The sequence below is a fragment of the Saccoglossus kowalevskii genome, chromosome 19, assembly GCF_978046115.1.
Source record: "Saccoglossus kowalevskii chromosome 19, keSacKowa6.1, whole genome shotgun sequence".
Classification (NCBI taxonomy): Eukaryota; Metazoa; Hemichordata; class Enteropneusta; family Harrimaniidae; genus Saccoglossus; species Saccoglossus kowalevskii.
Genome location: NC_140659.1, coordinates 25,148,645 through 25,169,418, shown reverse-complemented (window position 1 = coordinate 25,169,418; position 20,774 = coordinate 25,148,645). Strand labels below are relative to the sequence as shown.

The 20,774-nt window shown below is 34.6% G+C and overlaps 1 protein-coding gene across 1 annotated transcript; it reads left to right on the top strand.

The window, feature by feature from the left end:
• The first annotated feature begins 1,806 nt into the window (after positions 1-1,806).
• Positions 1,807-19,515, top strand: LOC144357006 (E3 ubiquitin-protein ligase CCNB1IP1-like). The gene is made up of 12 exons (XM_085493637.1): positions 1,807-1,853; positions 2,111-2,211; positions 4,065-4,124; positions 8,510-8,580; positions 9,657-9,731; positions 15,209-15,323; positions 15,914-15,934; positions 16,710-16,801; positions 16,997-17,019; positions 17,478-17,581; positions 18,044-18,106; positions 19,074-19,515. Exons 2-12 carry the CDS (start codon positions 2,136-2,138, stop codon positions 19,214-19,216), a joined length of 843 nt encoding a protein of 280 aa, XP_085349763.1. The 5' UTR covers positions 1,807-1,853; positions 2,111-2,135; the 3' UTR covers positions 19,217-19,515.
• Positions 19,516-20,774: the final 1,259 nt, after the last annotated feature.

Below are 20,774 nucleotides of genomic sequence, written 5' to 3'. Positions count from 1 at the left end.
TGTGTTGATGTTATAATAGTAAAGTGAAGAGCCAGATACGAATTCTCATGCGAATTAAAGCCACATATGAAATTAACAATTGTAGTTATGTAGGGTCGACAGCCAGCCGCTAGTCCGAATTTCACAAGCAAACGTTAATCGGCTGGGGACTTTACAATTAATATCAGTACCAACACCAATAAGATATTTTCCAGTAGACAAGAGTTAATCTTAGGGTTAACAATGATCTAACAAAAACAACTTGCAAGCCTGTTTGTCTTCGGTTCAAAATTCGAAATTCCTGCACAACCAATCATCGAAAACTGCTTTGCTTGGGATGCCTTCTTTGAAAAATTGTGTATTGCGGTTTTGCGAAATATTCGGCACTGTTTAGGTATTTATAAGTGTTTTAGTATTATGGTAATTTTAGATCATTATTGACTATTGTTGCGTGGTTTGGCGCAATAGTATCAAGGCTAGCTTTATTATAATTTCCAAACTACAAAAACGTGTTCTCATCTATACGGTGATCATATAAATGTCACATTTATCAATATAGTGCAGACTGGAAGTCTAGATTGAAATCGATTTCCACTAAAACTAAAACACGTCAGATTCTTGTCATCGCCATGTGCAGTGTATATCAATAACAGTAATTACGCATATGATTGGTCAATACAACCATTCAGTCCAATATCATCCGCAAATTAAGAAAACTTGTTTGCCACAATGTGATATATTTTACAAAAACATACACATTTTCCCAGACGAATATGCGGCTGTGAATTAATCTGTGTCGTAAACTGTGGTGTTTTTCTTAAAGCATCAGTGAAATAGATCATTCTTATGGCATATTACACATGCAGCTTTAATAGGATTATCTACGAGTTTTGCAAAGTTAAACTTACACAATTGTTCTATATCTGAAATTTAATTTCCGCCTAATACAAAACAGTGGGCTTGTTTTTACCAACACAGGTTAGTTTATTGATCAAATCCCAGTTGAATTTCATATTTTCATATTTATTAATATTGATCTGACAATAAATAAACGGATATATTCTGCCAATGAATTATGCCCCAGGTATTTTTTTTTTCAAGTTTTTATAAGTATATTGACAAAATAACGGAAATTATGTCCGAGTACACTGTACGGCGAAGGTATTGCCATTGACAGTTTCGAATTAGAGGTTGGTTATCTCACAGTAAATAATCGGAAATATTCTGCCGATAAGTTATGCCCCAACCTTAGGTAATTTTTTCAGCATCATAAGCTTATTAACAAAATACCGGAATTTATGTTCGAGTACATCGTACGGCGACGGTTTTGTCCGAGACACATCGCAGTGTTAGGTTCGATGAAGGTTTGCTATGTTCTACTTCTATAAATACAGGACATGTAGACCCATGTATTCTGTATGGACTAGATATCTAGCGTGTTGTTATATCGTGGAGCGCCATCACCGACATACGAAATAGGGAATGAACATGTCTTTAATCAATAATGCTTACAACCCTTTTTCAGTCTGTTTGAATATCCAACCATTTTTATTGTCAACGTCTTCACAACATTTTTGTCCTATATTAATACCGATTAATTTGCTAAAATATCTATACAATCTATACAAAAATATAATATAAAACGCATATTTACCTGTGTTTTTGGTCAGCATGCGCACCATCAAGAAAAGTTCATCAAATCCCTAAATATGTTATTTTTAATGAACCCGGACACTTGCCGAGAAGCTTTGCACAACCATTGAAGGCGTGAGTAACTTTTAACCAATCAGTGAACGCAAACAATGATGACGTCATTGAGACGCCATATTGGATTTTCTTCGTGGAGGTTAGTTGTTCCGTCGTACTGTTGCCAGGTAAATCGTTTGAGTTTTAATTTCATTGATGGGGTAATATTTCATCGATTGGGAATGTTAATCCAGTCTTTATATTCATTTAGAACATCAAGGTAACTGAAAATCGAAGAGAAATTAATTTTGATTGTGAATTCGTAGATGATGAACTGATTCAGTGATTGCGTGACTGATCGAGTCAATGTAAATGACTGCAGAATTGCTGTTTTGATTGCGTATGTATTGAATTATTATGTTTCATTACTATTTCATCTAGCTAGAAGTTACGTATGATTAGTCATTACTATGGATGATCTGGTTTGTAATTTCAAGAAATGCCGGAAAAGACTGTCGGCGTTTGCATGGGTCACATCATGCTCTCGTATCCTTTTTAATCAAATGTTATGAACAACAAGCGAGAGTACTTGTCAGCACAGGAGCTACTTGCTTTGTTCTTCTTTTTTAAGGGAAATGGTCGAATTTCCTTGCCTTTTATGCACCAGTCAATTGAAAGCCCGACTTCCAGAATTGGAATACGTGGTACGCAGTGGCAATATCTCAAGGAAAAGCCAAACCTTTCCCTACAGTGGTATATTTTTGTGGCACAAACCACACGCCGGACATGTTACAGCCGTGTGGGTCGAGTTTCAGTTCTTGAACATGTTTCTTGAGTAAACTCCCAAAATTAACGAGATCTCGCGCACTGCCTTGGCTACAGATGATGGGCTATTTTTTCACCAAGTTTACAGTCTCAACATCCTGAAACATTTATGTGTACACAAGCCCACTAAATTGTAAACTATCGCCCTCTATGGAGCTCTGGATTTCAGTTGACTGGTGAATTACTCTATGGTTTTTATTTTATGCTGTAGTACACAAAACCCAGATAAAAATGTTGCTTTAAGTTTGTTTGGGGGATTGGGGGTTATTGGACAACATTTCTAGTTCCACTGTCCCAGGATTAGTATTAACAGTAGCCAGTAACAATAAACATTTGTAAAGAAAGCGTCATAGAAAACGTATTCCATGTGCACACCAATAATAGTTTTAATTATTACTGTCACTGATATCATGAGAATATTAAAGACAAAACATAATTTGTTTGCAATGTTTTTATAATTTAATTTGTTATAAATTATTTTCCCTCATAAAAATGAAAAAATTTAAGTTGAAAACAGAAAATCTTTATCGTAGTGTTTAGTAATCTTAGTTAATTTGTTAAGGTATCATAGTACATGTACGTTTGGGTAATTTCTTACTAGAAATCCACAATTTGGATTGTACAGGGGTTTTAAGGCAGACTTTTTTCACCAATAATGCCCCAGAGACTTTGTCCACTAATAATGACTTATAAACATTGTTTACTAATATTGACCCAGAGATTTAGTCCACTAATAATGAACCAGACTTTATCCGCTAATAATGACCCAGAGACTTTGTTCACTAACAATGGCCCAGAGACTTTTTTCACTAATAATGACCTATAAACATTGTTTACTAATATTGAGCCAGAGATTTAGTCCATTAATAATGAACCAGACTTTATCCGCTAATAATGACCCAGAGACTTTGTTCACTAATAATGCCCCAGAGACTGTTTTCACTAATAATGCCCCAAAGACTTTGTCCACTAATAATGACCCATAAACATTGTTTACTAATATTGACCCAGAGATTTTGTCCACTAATAATGAACCAGACTTTATCCGCTAATAATGACCCAGAGACTTTGTTCACTAATAATACCCCAGAAACTTTGTCCACTAATAATAACCCATAAACATTGTTTACTAATATTGACCCAGAGATTTTGTCCACTAATAATGAACCAGACTTTATCCGCTAATAATGACCCAGAGACTTTGTTCACTAATAATGACCATGAGACTTTGTTCACTAATAATGACCCAGTGACTTTTCAAAGTGTTAATCATGATGATTAATTTAGACCTTGATCTGTTGTGATAACTGGGTCATGGATTTTGGGTCAAGTAGTTCAGCAATCAGTCAATGGTGCTAGTACCATTCTGTTTATTTCATGTGTGCATGTCCACTGTTTATTTGTAATGGTGTCATAACTGTGCTGGAAGAAAACTGTCTTCAATATCTTCAATCATGTCAAAGATGTGGTAAGATGTGGTAGCTAGGCCATGCAACTATATATTAATGTTATTGCTAACATAGTTCACAGAGCAAGTACAACTTGTGTTAGTTTCCTTAGTGATCCTGTTTTAGATATTTTCTGTGATGAAGATGGGAGCAGGGAATTCAATAAAACTTATAGCTGTCCAGCATGTAAGTATTACTGTTGCTGTGGTAACAGGAGCTTGAACTTGAATTTGAGAGGGCAAACTCATTTTCAAGGCCGAATTTATTAAATTTTCTTAGCATGTAGGAATATAAGAGCATCAACTCGAACATTGAGGCAATTGCCTTTGATGCCTCTGTGAAGTTCAAGTCCTGTGGTAACCTGTCACTAAATTCTGTTTACCATATGCAATGGTCCATGCTTTACCAAGAAAAGTATAGTGAGCCAAGAAAGTTAATATGCATGTTATAAGTTATGGAATATTAGAAATACAGGGATTTTTTTGTTGACACTCAGAAGAAATGAAAATTGTGACACTTGTTCACAGTAATGAAATCTGATATTTTAAGGTCATTCATAAGATCATTACTCTTCATAATTGTTGCATAACCTATTTTATTTTATTTGTTTTACACATGAAGTGATTTTGCTGTTGAAATTTCATGTTTAGAATCATTTTCATTTTACTTCAATTTTTTTAATAATTATACAAGTATATAATAAATAGCTTTGTAACCTGATAGTGATAATAATCTCCATTCATTGGCCAATTTAAATGCTCACAGATCATGTGATATCCGAATATTAAGTAATACTTAATAATAAGTAATATGAGGTTATTTCTGAGAATACTCCAAAGTATGCATGAAGACAGTACAGTGATTGTATCGACCGATGCATACAATCATCTTTTGACCTGCACATAGTACCTGATTCTGCCATAAATTCGCACTGGGCTTTTAAACGGCATTTTAGGTTTTTGAAAAAAATAAAATGGGACCAAAAAACCGCCCAGGGCGATTTTTCGGCAGTTTTTTAAGGTCTTATATTAATCTTTTCTGATGCCTAAAAGTTTCACCGTAGTCATTGATGCCTATTCAAGAGTATTGATGTTTATTGCGACTAGTGTGAATGGGTTAGCTTTGTTTCGACAATGAGCTGTTATTGCTGTAAACAATGTTAAATTATTCTTCAAATGCTCAGTTTATCTTGTGAAAACAACTATTTTTTTTATTTGAAAATAAAAAATACCGCTTTCCCATCAAAATCCAAGCCAAAAGATCGTACAACAACATCGGCAAATTTCTTCCGTGCTGTGTTCAATAACTTCAACATATTTAAATGAGCTATGGTAATTTGAACACGTTGGCATCATCCATTGTTTTCATTGGTTAATTAGCGATTTGACATGTCAGGTCAAAGAACAATGTCTCAGGTCAAAACATGGCGGATATTCATTTCTACAGCTTCAAACGTTTAAAATATGACAGGAATCATTTGCTTACGATGAAATAAGTTGAAATTTATTTCCATTTCATAACAATTCAATAAATTAATTTTTTTCACATTATTATAATCATTACTAGGGGGTGATCTCATATTCAAACATGCGGGTCAAACCTACGAAAACCCAAACCACCCTAAACCGCCCGAACAAAACCCAGTTTTGCGGTTTGGAAGTTTAAACAATAGACAGTGCGGTTCAGGACGACCGCACGAATTTGCATAAAAACTGCAGTTCGAACTGATCTCATTCACACCTCATTCAAGCTGTTGTTTATTTTTAGGATTGACAGAGTTTACATTGCTTTTTGAAGACTAGATAGTTGTCTTTAAAATGTGTCGATTTATTGGTGTACAGTAGTCATTTTACCGTGTGCCTTGCCTAAAAAAACACTCTTTTATATATTGGTGAACAGCGTGCTGAATAAATTGTTTTGTTTTGATAAACTTATGCTCGAGTCGCAAATTGAGCAGAGGACATAAATCAGACTTTTCATTGGGCTGGACAATTGATATGTGTCTCTGACAGCTAATAAGTATCAAAAGACGAACATTTATTGATACAAAGTCGCACTTGAGACTTACGCTACTGTGTTCAAGCCTTTACTACTGTTGCGCATTCAATTTTCAAACAGTTCTTTCAGGAGTACGGCATCGCAAAATCCGGAAAAACAAATGCAGCGTACGCCATGAAAATTTATTTCGATTTGCTGCACATCGGTTATTTGCAGTTTTTCTTATTCAATTTCCAGTGACACGAAGTATCAAAACAGAAAATTAAATTAAATAGACTCGTGCTGATTATTCACGGCTATTCATCTGCAGGCGAGACTGCTTATAAAAAACGAACCCTGACCTCTGAAAATACTTTATTCATAGAGTGCCTTGTACCTAAGACCGTCGCCCAGGGCGACACAGTGCACGTTGCGATATTGCAATCGATGCATGCTGGGTTACAAGGGGAAATTCTGATTGAGGTAACCAAGATTGCTGCGTTGAGTGCATGGTTTTCTGCGGTGTTTAAAACAACACCTCGTTGCCTACTTCGCCCACAGTTCCTCAAGGCACTGTGCTTCGATGTATTTTCTAAAATAATCATTTATTTTTAATTAACCGGGGGTTTGAAATGTATGCATTTTGTCACAGACAAGTAAGATATCGGCAGCGGTAAATACCCGTAATTTCCCCGCAATGCCGCCAGCTGACAATGTTACTGTGATCGTAGCGCCAGAGTCGTAGCATTAGCCCCGACATTAGTTTTGACACAGTGATAGAGGGACTGTGGTTTTCAGATGCCTTCGTAGAAAACAATGTTGCCATTATCGATTTAATACTTTCATCATATTTTGATAACTCACAGTCTCAGACTTTAAAAAATGTGTTCTATGAATTTATGAAATGGCATAGACACAAAACTGACCGTACTTGTTGCGGACAAAATGTACCAGTTTGCTCCATGGATAAACATATTTTACTGACTATGCTATATATATATATATATAACATAAATAATTTATCCTAAGAAGCTGCTCATTAAAATTATAGTGCATTTTTTCCCTGTTCTGTTTCAAACATTAATTTACCATATATATCACAATAGAGAGGGTTTATGGTATCACTTGATTCACATTTAATGACAAAATATAACAAACCATCACGTCTGTAATTAATTCCAGATAAATTGAATAACAATAACAATTTTATTGACTTGTACGTACCAAATGTAAGTTGTGGGAAACTGATTATTATTACCAATCACTGAAATAAATGAATATAATTTTCATCACACTTATAAATGACATGATGTAAATAGATTTGTGAAACAAATGCAAGTTTGTTTTTATTAGCATTTACATGTACAAGACTTGCAAAGAAAAAAAAATCGCTGCTGTAATTCTTAACACTTCAAAGTATAACACTCAGTATGAACATTGGGCTCCATAGTATACATCTTATTTTTTTTCCTACTGAAACTAGGCTGAAACAGTATTGTAAGAAAAACCTAGGTTTCCCTAGGTCTGTCTTCTTTGTTCTCTGTTGTTTGTTTTCAGTGGGGGCGTTAATGGGCAGTTAATCTGGAGGTTAGGTTCAAACCTACTACTAATTTGCATATTGTAGGTCTAGTAGGTCTGAATAGGGCAGGTCGGATTAACCCAGGTTGACCCAGGTTTGACCCAGGTTTGACCCAGGTGTTTAAATATGAGATCACCCCTAGGTAATACTCAATAATTGTGATACACAGCATGACCGGATTGCACTACCGCAATCATTTGCTACTAAGCAATGCAGTTGTGTTCGTTTTTATTTGAAACTTTTTTTAAATATACTTTCGTTACTAATAAAATGAAAAAAATAATTGTATTTGGCGGACAAGGTTCGTTAATGTGATTTTTTTGGAGACATTGGGTGACATTGTAATGAAATTTTAGGTGGTCTACTTTTTAATTCGGCAAGAAAAAAATGTATGAAATTTTAGATTAGCTTCTGCAATAGTTTCTTTCGTTTTGGGGGGTCCAACTGCCGGCGTTAAAAATCGGCAAAAATATTTTATGGTCATTTTTTGAATTTTGAACCCCAAATAAGGGCCCACCAGCCGTGAAATCGCCCAGAGCGATTTTTCGGATGGGCGAATTTACGGCAGAATCCGGTAATAATTAAATGTGAAATAACAAAGAATGTTTGGTGCTGTGTGAATGTTTGAGTTCGTGAGTGACGGAATTCTATTTCCATCACTCATTGAGTGCACTCCTGCATCTGAATTAGTAAGCACAGAAAAGTGTTTGATTATTGCGTGAACATGGCGCAGAATTTTTAGACAAGAAAGACATCCATATATCCATACTGGTAAATTCTATTAATGTTGGTTTCAGGCTTTTAATAGTGGTGTTTCTATCAGCATTTTCAGTCAAGTACACTAGTTTATAGTCAGTGTAGCTGCAGTCATTTGACTTAGATTTGTGGGTGTATTGTGAGACGTCAAACCAGAGAAAATGTGTAGATTTTAGAAAATACATAATATCATGCACACCTCTGAAATCAACAAAGGTGACTAATTAACTCGTATACAATGGCATCTTTTCATTTTTAGGTGAAACAAGTCTTTCTGGAAAGTTTGATATTGTACGAATAGACTTGAATCCAATTGAGCAATACAAATCAGTGAGTATTCTTTAGTAACATTTGTGTTTAAAACCTCAGAATGAAAGGGTAAAAGTTTTATTTATTTGGGAAATTATGTTTATAAATTTTTCTCATGGTTTCATTTATTTGACTTGATCAATCACTTCCTTTCCTAATGTTGAAATGAATCTAAACAAGATGGAATTCTTCATGAACTTTATCACGAAACAGACATTAATGTTCATAATTGTTGACAATGAAAATCAGCGCAAGTGTTTTCAACTTCTTTAACTTAATTGCTTACTAATACCCGTTCGGCTTAGCGATGCTCTGCTAAGCGCCAACTCTCTACTTTTTGTATGTTCTCTTTTTCGGTGTCACATTTGGCTAAGCACCCATCCCCTCCAAAATGCCCCAAATTTGACTTTCTAATCATAAAATCTGGTCTTTGCTTTTTCTGAATACTGGTGATCGTAGTTATATAATACAGCATGGATATCGACCGCCATGATTATGTTGTGATTAATGCCTAGACCAGGGTAACCATGCCGCTTTTTCACAGAAATCAATTCCAATAAACTGTACTACACCGATAATTCACTCCCGCATTGCATTACCGAAATGCCTTCAGGAATTCCTGGAGAATTGCTACAACACAGCATTCTGATTTGTTAATAACAGAATTTACCTATCAGGTCAAAGGATGTTGCTGCATATCAAATCGTGCAAAAAAACATCATATGACTGAAAATGATTTGTTTTGAAAGTTTGCGCTTGATTGGCTCATTCAACAATGAAGATATTAATAATAATTTTAACCTTGTAAATTCAGCTGGTACATAAACAATAGTGTAATAAAATGTGCAAATTTTACTATTTCTTGATTGTGAAAGTGAAATTAATTATGACGCGAACAATTTTGTAATTTTTATTATTAAATACATAATGTGAATGAAAATTGCCATTTGCACTTTTTTTTGACGAGGGTGCTCAGATAAGGCGCTAAGTCAGACAAGTACTGTATGTAAGCTTCAAGCACTGGTGGTTCAACAAGTATATAACTGAAATGTTCAAATAAGCTTTATTATACACTTGTTCTTCCCTTCCACTCACAGATGGTGTTAGCAGGTCAACGTCCTGAAGTTGTAATGGAAATAGCATCAAGAGCATTAGCATTCTGGTCATACCAGGTATTCAGTTATTTGTATTTGTATATATAGTCCACAACTATTTCTCAGATAAGCTGATTTCATTCACACGCATCATACCATATGCACATGCATTTGTTTCATGATCCAGTTTAAGATGATCAAATGGCAACCACTTTTTTAGTGCTGAAAATTCATCAAAATAATGCATTTCTACCATTAGAGCATTGACATATTTCATTCAAATTTGGTATGTTCATTTTTCAGATCAGATTAAAAATGCAGTTCAACAGGGTCATATCTTGGACATATTTTGATATAATGATATGCATTTGTTTCATGATTCAATTCAAGATGACCGAATTTTCAACTAGAAAAGATTGGAAATAGTCCAGACTAAAGATGTGTCAGACTTGTCTAGTTAAATAGTCCAAACTGGAGATATGTCAGACTTGTCTAGTTAAATGGTCCAGACTGGAGATATGTCAGACTTGTCTAGTTAAATAGTCCAGACTGGAGATATGTCAGACTTGTCTAGTTAAATAGTCCAGACTGGAGATATGTCAGACAAGTCTAGTTAAATAGTCCAAACTGGAGATATGTCAGACAAGTCTAGTTAAATAGTCCAAACTGGAGATATGTCAGACAAGTCTAGTTAAATAGTCCAGACTGGAGATATGTCAGACAAGTCTAGTTAAATAGTCCAAACTGGAGATGTGTCAGACAAGTCTAGTTAAATAGTCCAGACTGGAGATATGTCAGACAAGTCTAGTTAAATGGTCCAGACTGGAGATATGTCAGACTTGTCTAGTTAAATAGTCCAGACTGCAGATGTGTCAGACTAGTCTAGTTAAATAATCCAGACTAGAAATGTGTCAGACTTGTCTAGTTAAATAGTCCAGACTGGAGATGTGTCAGACTTGTCTAGTTAAATAGTCCAGACTGCAGATGTGTCAGACTAGTCTAGTTAAATAATCCAGACTAGAAATGTGTCAGACTTGTCTAGTTAAATAGTCCAGACTGGAGATGTGTCAGACAAGTCTAGTTAAATGGTCCAGACTGGAGATATGTCAGACTTGTCTAGTTAAATAGTCCAGACTGCAGATGTGTCAGACTAGTCTAGTTAAATAATCCAGACTAGAAATGTGTCAGACTTGTCTAGTTAAATAGTCCAGACTGGAGATATGTCAGACTTGTCTAGTTAAATAGTCCAGACTGGAGATATGTCAGACTTGTCTAGTTAAATAGTCCAGACTGCAGATGTGTCAGACTAGTCTAGTTAAATAGTCCAGACTGGAGATATGTCAGACTTGTCTAGTTAAATAGTCCAGACTGCAGATGTGTCAGACTAGTCTAGTTAAATAATCCAGACTAGAAATGTGTCAGACTTGTCTAGTTAAATAGTCCAGACTGGAGATATGTCAGACTTGTCTAGTTAAATAGTCCAGACTGCAGATGTGTCAGACTAGTCTAGTTAAATAATCCAGACTGGAGATATGTCAGACTTGTCTAGTTAAATAGTCCAGACTGGAGATATGTCAGACAAGTCTAGTTAAATAGTCCAGACTGCAGATGTGTCAGACTAGTCTAGTTAAATAATCCAGACTAGAAATGTGTCAGACTTGTCTAGTTAAATAGTCCAGACTGGAGATATGTCAGACTTGTCTAGTTAAATAGTCCAGACTGGAGATATGTCAGACTTGTCTAGTTAAATAGTCCAGACTGGAGATATGTCAGACTTGTCTAGTTAAATAGTCCAGACTGGAGATATGTCAGACTTGTCTAGTTAAATAGTCCAGACTGGAGATATGTCAGACTTGTCTAGTTAAATAGTCCAGACTGGAGATATGTCAGACTTGTCTAGTTAAATAGTCCAGACTGCAGATGTGTCAGACAAGTCTAGTTAAATGGTCCAGACTGGAGATATGTCAGACTTGTCTAGTTAAATAGTCCAGACTGGAGATATGTCAGACTTGTCTAGTTAAATAGTCCAGACTGGAGATATGTCAGACTTGTCTAGTTAAATAGTCCAGACTGGAGATATGTCAGACTTGTCTAGTTAAATAGTCCAGACTGGAGATATGTCAGACTTGTCTAGTTAAATAGTCCAGACTGGAGATATGTCAGACTTGTCTAGTTAAATAGTCCAGACTGGAGATATGTCAGACTTGTCTAGTTAAATAGTCCAGACTGGAGATATGTCAGACTTGTCTAGTTAAATAGTCCAGACTGCAGATGTGTCAGACAAGTCTAGTTAAATGGTCCAGACTGGAGATATGTCAGACTTGTCTAGTTAAATAGTCCAGACTGGAGATATGTCAGACTTGTCTAGTTAAATAGTCCAGACTGGAGATATGTCAGACTTGTCTAGTTAAATAGTCCAGACTGGAGATATGTCAGACAAGTCTAGTTAAATAGTCCAGACTGCAGATGTGTCAGACTAGTCTAGTTAAATAATCCAGACTAGAAATGTGTCAGACTTGTCTAGTTAAATAGTCCAGACTGGAGATATGTCAGACTTGTCTAGTTAAATAGTCCAGACTGGAGATATGTCAGACTTGTCTAGTTAAATAGTCCAGACTGGAGATATGTCAGACTTGTCTAGTTAAATGGTCCAGACTGGAGATATGTCAGACTTGTCTAGTTAAATAGTCCAGACTGGAGATATGTCAGACTTGTCTAGTTAAATAGTCCAGACTGGAGATATGTCAGACTTGTCTAGTTAAATAGTCCAGACTGGAGATGTGTCAGACAAGTCTAGTTAAATAGTCCAGACTGGAGATATGTCAGACTTGTCTAGTTAAATAGTCCAGACTGGAGATATGTCAGACTTGTCTAGTTAAATAGTCCAGACTGGAGATATGTCAGACTTGTCTAGTTAAATAGTCCAGACTGGAGATATGTCAGACTTGTCTAGTTAAATAGTCCAGACTGGAGATATGTCAGACTTGTCTAGTTAAATAGTCCAGACTGGAGATATGTCAGACTTGTCTAGTTAAATAGTCCAGACTGGAGATATGTCAGACTAGTCTAGTTAAATAGTCCAGACTGGAGATATGTCAGACTTGTCTAGTTAAATAGTCCAGACTGGAGATATGTCAGACTTGTCTAGTTAAATAGTCCAGACTGGAGATATGTCAGACTTGTCTAGTTAAATAGTCCAGACTGGAGATGTGTCAGACTTGTCTAGTTAAATAGTCCAGACTGGAGATATGTCAGACTTATCTAGTTAAATAGTCCAGACTGGAGATGTGTCAGACTTGTCTAGTTAAATAGTCTAGTTAGATGGTCTAAACTAAGTTAATGTCAGACTAGTTCGGTTAAATGGACTCACAGTACCATTATAGCATCATACTTAGTCTGCATGGCTGTTATGTTAAGCAGTTTATAAGTTTGGGTGCAGGCTGATTGGAGGTCAAACTAGTCTTCCCACAGAGTTGGACAGTAAATCCACAATCAAATCTAAAAATAAACTAAGAACCTACAAACTTTTTAAAACCAAAATTGAACAAGAAAAATACTTAACAATTATGAAAAACAATGAACTTCGCAAATCCTTAACAAAATTTAGACTTGGCAACCACTGTCTGAAAATTGAAATAGGCCGGCATATAGGTTTGGATTTTAAAGACAGAGTCTGCAATATGTGCGACAATGACCATGTTGAAGATGAACAACATTTTGTCATAAATTGTCCTCATTACAACGAAATAAGATCAAAACTTCACATTGTAGCTAATAAATGTATACCAAATTTTGACAAATTTAGTAATGAAAATAAATTCATATCATTACTAAGTAACGAGAAAATGTCAATTCTTTTAGCGCAATATTTAAAAAACTGTTTTAATACAAGACAGCAGCATCTACATAAACTAAGCCAGTAACACATTCCTCGTATACCAATTTATCTTTTTTTTTTTTTAATGCTTTTTTGTTCCCTTACTTTTTAGGTAGTTATTTTTCTTTTACTAATATTTGATTTGTAACCCTTTTCATCCCCTCCGGGGGATGTTGTGTGTTAATAAATAAATAAACACACATTTATCAGTCCCTGGTCCCTGTTCAGACGAAGTCCAAAAACGGGGACTTATAATTCGGTCTCCGTCCGTCCGTCCGTCCGTGCATCTGTCCGGAGTCATATCTCAGAATCCTTTGGACCGATTGTGTTCATTCTTTGCATGTACCTAGTACTTTATGTAGGACATACTGTAAAGGGGGTAATTATTTACTGGGTTTTAATTTAGCTTATTTCGCTGACTGGAAAATGCGCTAAATTAAAACCCAGTGAATATGTAAAATTTAGCATAGAACACATTATCTAAATGATGAAACCGTGAATTTAAAACCCACTGAATATGCCTGAAATGGTAAATCAGTGAAATTTAAACCCAGTGAAAATTAGTCATTTTACAGTATGCACATGCAATGGTTTAGAGATTCGATTCAAAATGGCCGACTGACAGCCATCTTGTTTTTTGGAAATGTTGCATTTTTGACATGCTTTGTCAGTTTTCATTCAAATTTGGTACATAGATTAAACATGTTATGATACATGTTCCCGACTGTCCGTGAGTCTGTCCGTCCATGCATCAGTCCGTCCAGAGTCATATTTCAGAATCCTTTAGACCGATTCCATTCAATCTTTGCATGGGCCTAGTACTTTATGTGGGACATATGCACATGTAGTGGCTTAGCGATTCGATTCAAAATGGCAGACTGGCCATCTTGTTTTTTTAAATTGTCATATTTTGTACATGTTTCGTCAGTTTTCATTGAAATTTGTCCATGACATTTTCTTTTGCAATTGGATCAAAGATGGCCGACTGGCAGGCATCTTGTTTATTTTTTATGTTTGGTATCTTAGACATGCTTTGTCAGTTTTCATTAAAATTTGGCACATACTTTATACATGTTAGGATACATGTCCAGGACAATTTGTTTCCAAATCGGATGGAGGATGGTCGATTGACAGCCATCTGACTTTTTGGCCTTACTACTATATTTCCAAGATTTATGTACCATTTTCATTCGTATTTGGCACATACATCATACATGTCAATTTGTTTCATAATCAGATCAAAGATAGCTGAATAACGGCTGTTTTTATTTTTGGCCATATTACTATATCTCTGTCACCATGTATCATTTTCATTGATATTTAGCATGTCGTAAATGGATACATGTACATGTCAATTCGATTTGCAATTTGATCAAATATGGCCAACTGGCGGCCATCTTGTTTGTTTAAAATGTGATAACTTGGACATGCTTTCACTTTTGATTTATGTTTTTCTTTGCTGTCTTAAGCCGGAGGGGTTGTAACACAACACGTGTTCGAATTTTATGTGAATAAATAATCTGTTGTATATGCCACTTGGGACTCAAGTTTCAAGGACACACACATGACAACCCCTCCGCTTTAATATGATGAGCACAAAGAGACATTTCAAAAATTTAACAGGGCCTGTGTCATTTTCAATGACTTGTTTATAAACTGATTGTTTTATATTCTGTAGTGTCATCAAGAGAAAACATATCAAGAGTATATGGCAAATAAGAATAAGGAGAGAATCACTCAACTAGAGCAGTACTATGAACAGATACTAACTCGAACACAAACTGAAATTAAGTGTATCCTTTATAGCAGATTTGCATAGGTTTATTGACTTCAATAAATATATACTGTACTAAATTGATAGTAGGGGAACCAACATCATTTTTCTGTTTATCATTATATTACTAATTTCTGATTTCTCCCACTGCTTCCTGATTTGTTCACTACTTCCTAATTTATCCCAACGATTCCTGATTTCTCTTATTGATTTCCTTCACTGATTCCTGATTTCTCCCAGATTCCTTACAATAACTTTCTCCTGATTTCTCACAATGTTTTCTGAATCCTCTCAGATTTTTTTATTTCTGTCACTGATTTCCCCAACTGCTTTTTGATTTCTTCTCTATCTAACTAAATGCTTGGTCTCGTATGCACTGTTTTCATGACTAGTGGGAAAGTAGTAGTACTGCCAGCAGTTATACCTTTGTTGGTAAATATAAAACATTTTAATGTCATATAACTAGTGAAAATCCAATTGAAAACATGCTGAATAACTAAACAAACATTTGAATTCTGACAAAATGTTAGTCTAGCCTTTTGTGACTGAGATATATACAAATATTCTTTTCAGATTCTTCAGGTATTTTTCTTAAACATTTTCCTTCAGCTCTAAAAACTCAAATATCAGGTAAGAATTTTCTAAACATTTGATATTAAACATGCTTCAAATGACCTATATTTGGAATTTTAAATGAATGACAGTTGGTAAAATTGACATTTACAACATAATTTGGTTCTTTGAATTCAAGTTATGTTAATTTTAAATATGTCTCTATGTAATTGCTTACTCTTGTGTATGAAACACACAGTAGAAATATTTCTAGTTACCCTATTTGTGTGTGTGTTTGTATGTCTATTCCACTGCTCATCATAATTTTATGTAATATACTTAACAGACAAATATATATAAAAATAAAACACAGGACAGGATTAAAACTCACAACTACGGCCTTGCCACTATGAGCAGATGACACTCTTCCCTGTGCAGGGAAGGTTGGCAAGAACTTGATGTTGATTAGCATTCAAAAATAAAATAACAGCGAATGTTGTTCACTGCTATTATTAAATATACATGTATATGTTCCTGTTTATAAAGCAGCGTATGAGCAATGTTATCGCAGTAGATCGCAACACATTATTGATCAGTGAGTGACATTTGTTATCATAAGTTCACAAGCCAGTTGGCAAAAAAATAAACATATGATATCACAGTGCAATAGACTACGGTATACTGTGGGATACATTGCTTTAACATTGTGCATCTCAAAATAGAGCTAATATAGCTATATATTAGCCAACATGGTTATATATAGTTATCAAGGCTATTTTTGATTTGGTAATTTTCAGCACACACGAGTTCTTTCTACAGTGAGAGGATTTAATTGTCATTGATTTCCCTACAGCTGCTAAGAAAGAAATAGAAACAACTAAAAAACGATTTAGCGAAGTATCAGATAAGTTGATGGAGAGAAACAGACAATATCAAAAATTACAGGTATTTAATGTATATGCATGTGTTCTTTCTATACCTACCATTTAGGTTTAGTTGATAAGAAAATGAAAACAAGATAAGATGCATACCACCGATAGTGATTATTGATTTGCAAAAGGTTGTGAAAGAAAGAAATATTTGTGTGTTATATAACATCTCAAATGTAATATTTTTGTTTTTTCATTGCATGCTGTCCAGACAATGTATGATGCTCTTCGAAGGTATGCCATTTTAATTTTATATGTTTTATTAGTTTCAGAGCTACAGATCTAGAACTATTGGTTTTGCTCGGTTTCTCTTTTATTTCTGAAATTTTCTTGGGGAATCCGCACATTTTGTGTGTTTCCAGCATCCTTTGCAAGCCTCCCTGTGATTAACCGACAGGCCAAGTTTTCTAAGTTTGTTTTCTTCAGCACATGTGCAGTTTGTGTTTTTCTCATAGTTAATACACTCGCTTACCATGGGTTATTCAAAACAGCACATCTTTTGTTGGAGTTGGATGATTTTTTTTTTGTCACATTATTTTACTGGTATTGTCAAATTTCCCTTTCAAAAATGTATAGACATGCATAGACACATTCGAGCTGACATTTTAGTAGACACCTCGGGTTAAACAATTTACAAGAAGTGACATCACTGTTATAAACCCATTAATTGTGTTTCATGTACACTCTTTCAGACGTACAATAAATGCTTCCAGTTTTGACACAGGTGTTAAAGATATGTCTGGTAAATTTGGTAATGTGACTGGCACTTTCGATATACCTATAGCAACTGGGGAATGTGAGTATTGATTTAACAATCAACCATATCTGACACTCAGTTAAACAGACACATACATAAATATGCCAAACAATTGAAGCTGACAAGCTGAAACAATAGTATAGTGTTCAGCCAAATCATCAAGAAAGCCTATTACCAGGTAAAAATAATAAATAAGACGTAAACAGTTTTATACTTTGATGTACAGTATATAAGCATTGTGTAAAACGCTTATAAGCCATCATTTTGAGAAATACAAATATGTCTGCTGTCAACTTTTAAATAGTTGATATGTACCATATTTGTATAAATATTGTACCATTCAACCATGTGCCATATTTGTATAAAACTGTCATTTGAGCAATAGCTAGTGCACACTAGATGTCTTATCCATCATCTTACAATCTCGTCAATGCAGTAATGTGATATTTACCTTAAATTATGTCAACTTGTGATTACATTTATGTTTCTCTTTATATACAGCTGTGTTAGGCCACCCTGTGAGAGATAATACCATGATGCACCAGACACCAACAAGACCAGAACGTAAGTATCTCAGTCTTGTAACAATGAATTTCATTCAAACTTGTAATATTCTTTGGTCGATATGCGACCTTGATGGACATCATTTTGTTTTTCAGATTCAATTCAAAATGGTTTGAGAGCATAATATTTCTGACATGCCCTGACACTCACAAACTGTATATGTACTAGCATGTCATATCACAGTGTTTTGTTTTTCGTGTTTCCTTTTTTGGACTTTAATGAGAATACAATTCATTAAGATATGCACATACATTCATTACACAATTCAGTTCAAGAACAAATTCAATGCATCAAAATCAAGCATTCCTGTTTGATAACATACAACATAATTTTATATTAGGTTTTGATTTACAATCATTAATTCTGTTTATATTATATACTGATATACGTTAAATAATCCATATATACACTACGGATTGTACTTATTAAGAGCTAGTCTATAAATCTATATAGTACATTTTGTGCATAATAATTAGCTAATTAACAGCTAATTTGCTAGATACACATGTCGTCTGTTGCATTCCAAAACTTGGCACATGGTTGATACATATTGGTATAAATTCAGATACAAAATGATGACTGGTGGTCATATTTGACACAAAAAAGTCTAAAAACCTACATCTACATAAGTGTAGCCCAATGTCACCAAGTTGTGCTAGCCGATTCAAATTAGAATATGGCTAACACCTAATGGTGTAATAAAGCACATCCTTGATTTTTTTTCGAAATTGGTCAACTGGCAGCCATTTTGTTTGTCAAAAATAGCTGGTACATGCACAAAAAGGAATATATAAATGCTGACATTTCATTTGTCATATATTACAAAACAAGAAGTACAAGAACAGGGGGGCTGACATTCTCAATGACTTGTAGCTGCTAAGAATTTCTTTGTATTTTTTTGCTAGAGCACATTCATAATAGTTGGGAAATGGTGTAGTTAATTATTGATTGTTTTGTTTTGTTCCAGATGAGTTTGTCTTTCGTCCTTCAGGTAGCACAAACACTACACCAGTACTTGCTGGTGGAGACAATGCTGCTCTTCAAAATCGTTTTAGTTTAGATTTGGGTACTCCAACTGAAATCACTCGTAGATTAAATGTAAGAAAGTAAATTTTTATGTCTTTGTTGCTTGTCAAGTTTAGAAGACTATTTTATACTTGTGAAGTAGTGCCTTCATTGGAAAGTGGGAACAGTACAGACCACTTGAAAGTAGAGGTAGTGTATTACTCAAACTAATTGCTAATTGTTATGTACAGTTACACTGAATAGTTTGTTTGCATTCAGTATTCGTGTAATTACTTATATAAATTTTTGTGAGGGGTTGTGTATTTTTTTTTATTTACGCATTGTACCAGAATAGTAATATAATTTTTAAAATAAATGAAAAATGTTACCTCTGTCTCTGCAAATCTATGAATTATTATTGTGTGTTTAAGGTAATTCGCAAAATGAACATATATGTAGATTACAAGACACCAATGTCCACATATATATGTAGATTACAAGACATCAAGGTATACATGTATATGTAGATTACAAGACACCAAGGTATACGTATATATGTAGATTACAAGACATCAAGGTATACGTAAATATGTAGATTACAAGACACCAAGGTACACATATATATGTAGATTACAAGACATCAAGGTATACATATATATGTAGATTACAAGACATCAAGGTATACGTATATATGTAGATTACAAGACACCAAGGTATACGTATATATGTAGATTACAAGACACCAAGGTATACGTATATATGTAGATTACAAGACACCAAGGTATACGTATATTACAAAACATCAAGGTATACGTATATATGTAGATTACAAGACACCAAGGTATACATATATATGTAGATTGCAAGACATCAAAGTATACATATATAAGTAGATTACAAGACATCAATGTCCACATATATATGTAGATTGCAAGACATCAAGGTATACATAAATATGTAGATTACAAGACATCAAGGTATACATATATATGTAGATTACAAGACATCAAGGTATACATATATATGTAGATTACAAGACATCAAGGTATACGTATATATGTAGATTACAAGACATCAAGCTATACATATATATGTAGATTACAAGACACCAAGGTATACATGTACATATATATGTAGATTACAAGACATCAACGTATACATATATATGGAATAATTGGAATACTTTCGTCCTAAATTTATTACCTCCTACCAGTCTTGTAATAGCTGTGTTCAAATAGTCATGCTTTTTATTTTGGCTACGCTGCACACTGGTATAAGAGATCTCCGGCGCCGACATTGTTGCACTGTATCAACGTAATCGCAACGCAACTTTGAACTTAGAATGAACTGTAAATGCTGCCTTCAATCTAGGAAATACTATCGCAAAACGGCAGAATACGTCCTAGTAATGAAGTAAAGTGACTTCTAAAAACTGAATGTTTTTTGCGAACTTCGTATACGGGGCCAGGTTTTGCTATAAACAGCAGAAAACATATTGCTTGTTTTTTTAGTGGAGCGGATCGCCAACCAGCCTACCGGCTTGTACAAATATGACTGTCAGTTTAACTCCCAGAGTGCATTATACGTGTTTGCCGCAAGTTTAACAAAGTGTATTATACAAATATACCTGGCAGTTTACCTCCCAGAGTCCATTTTACAAATA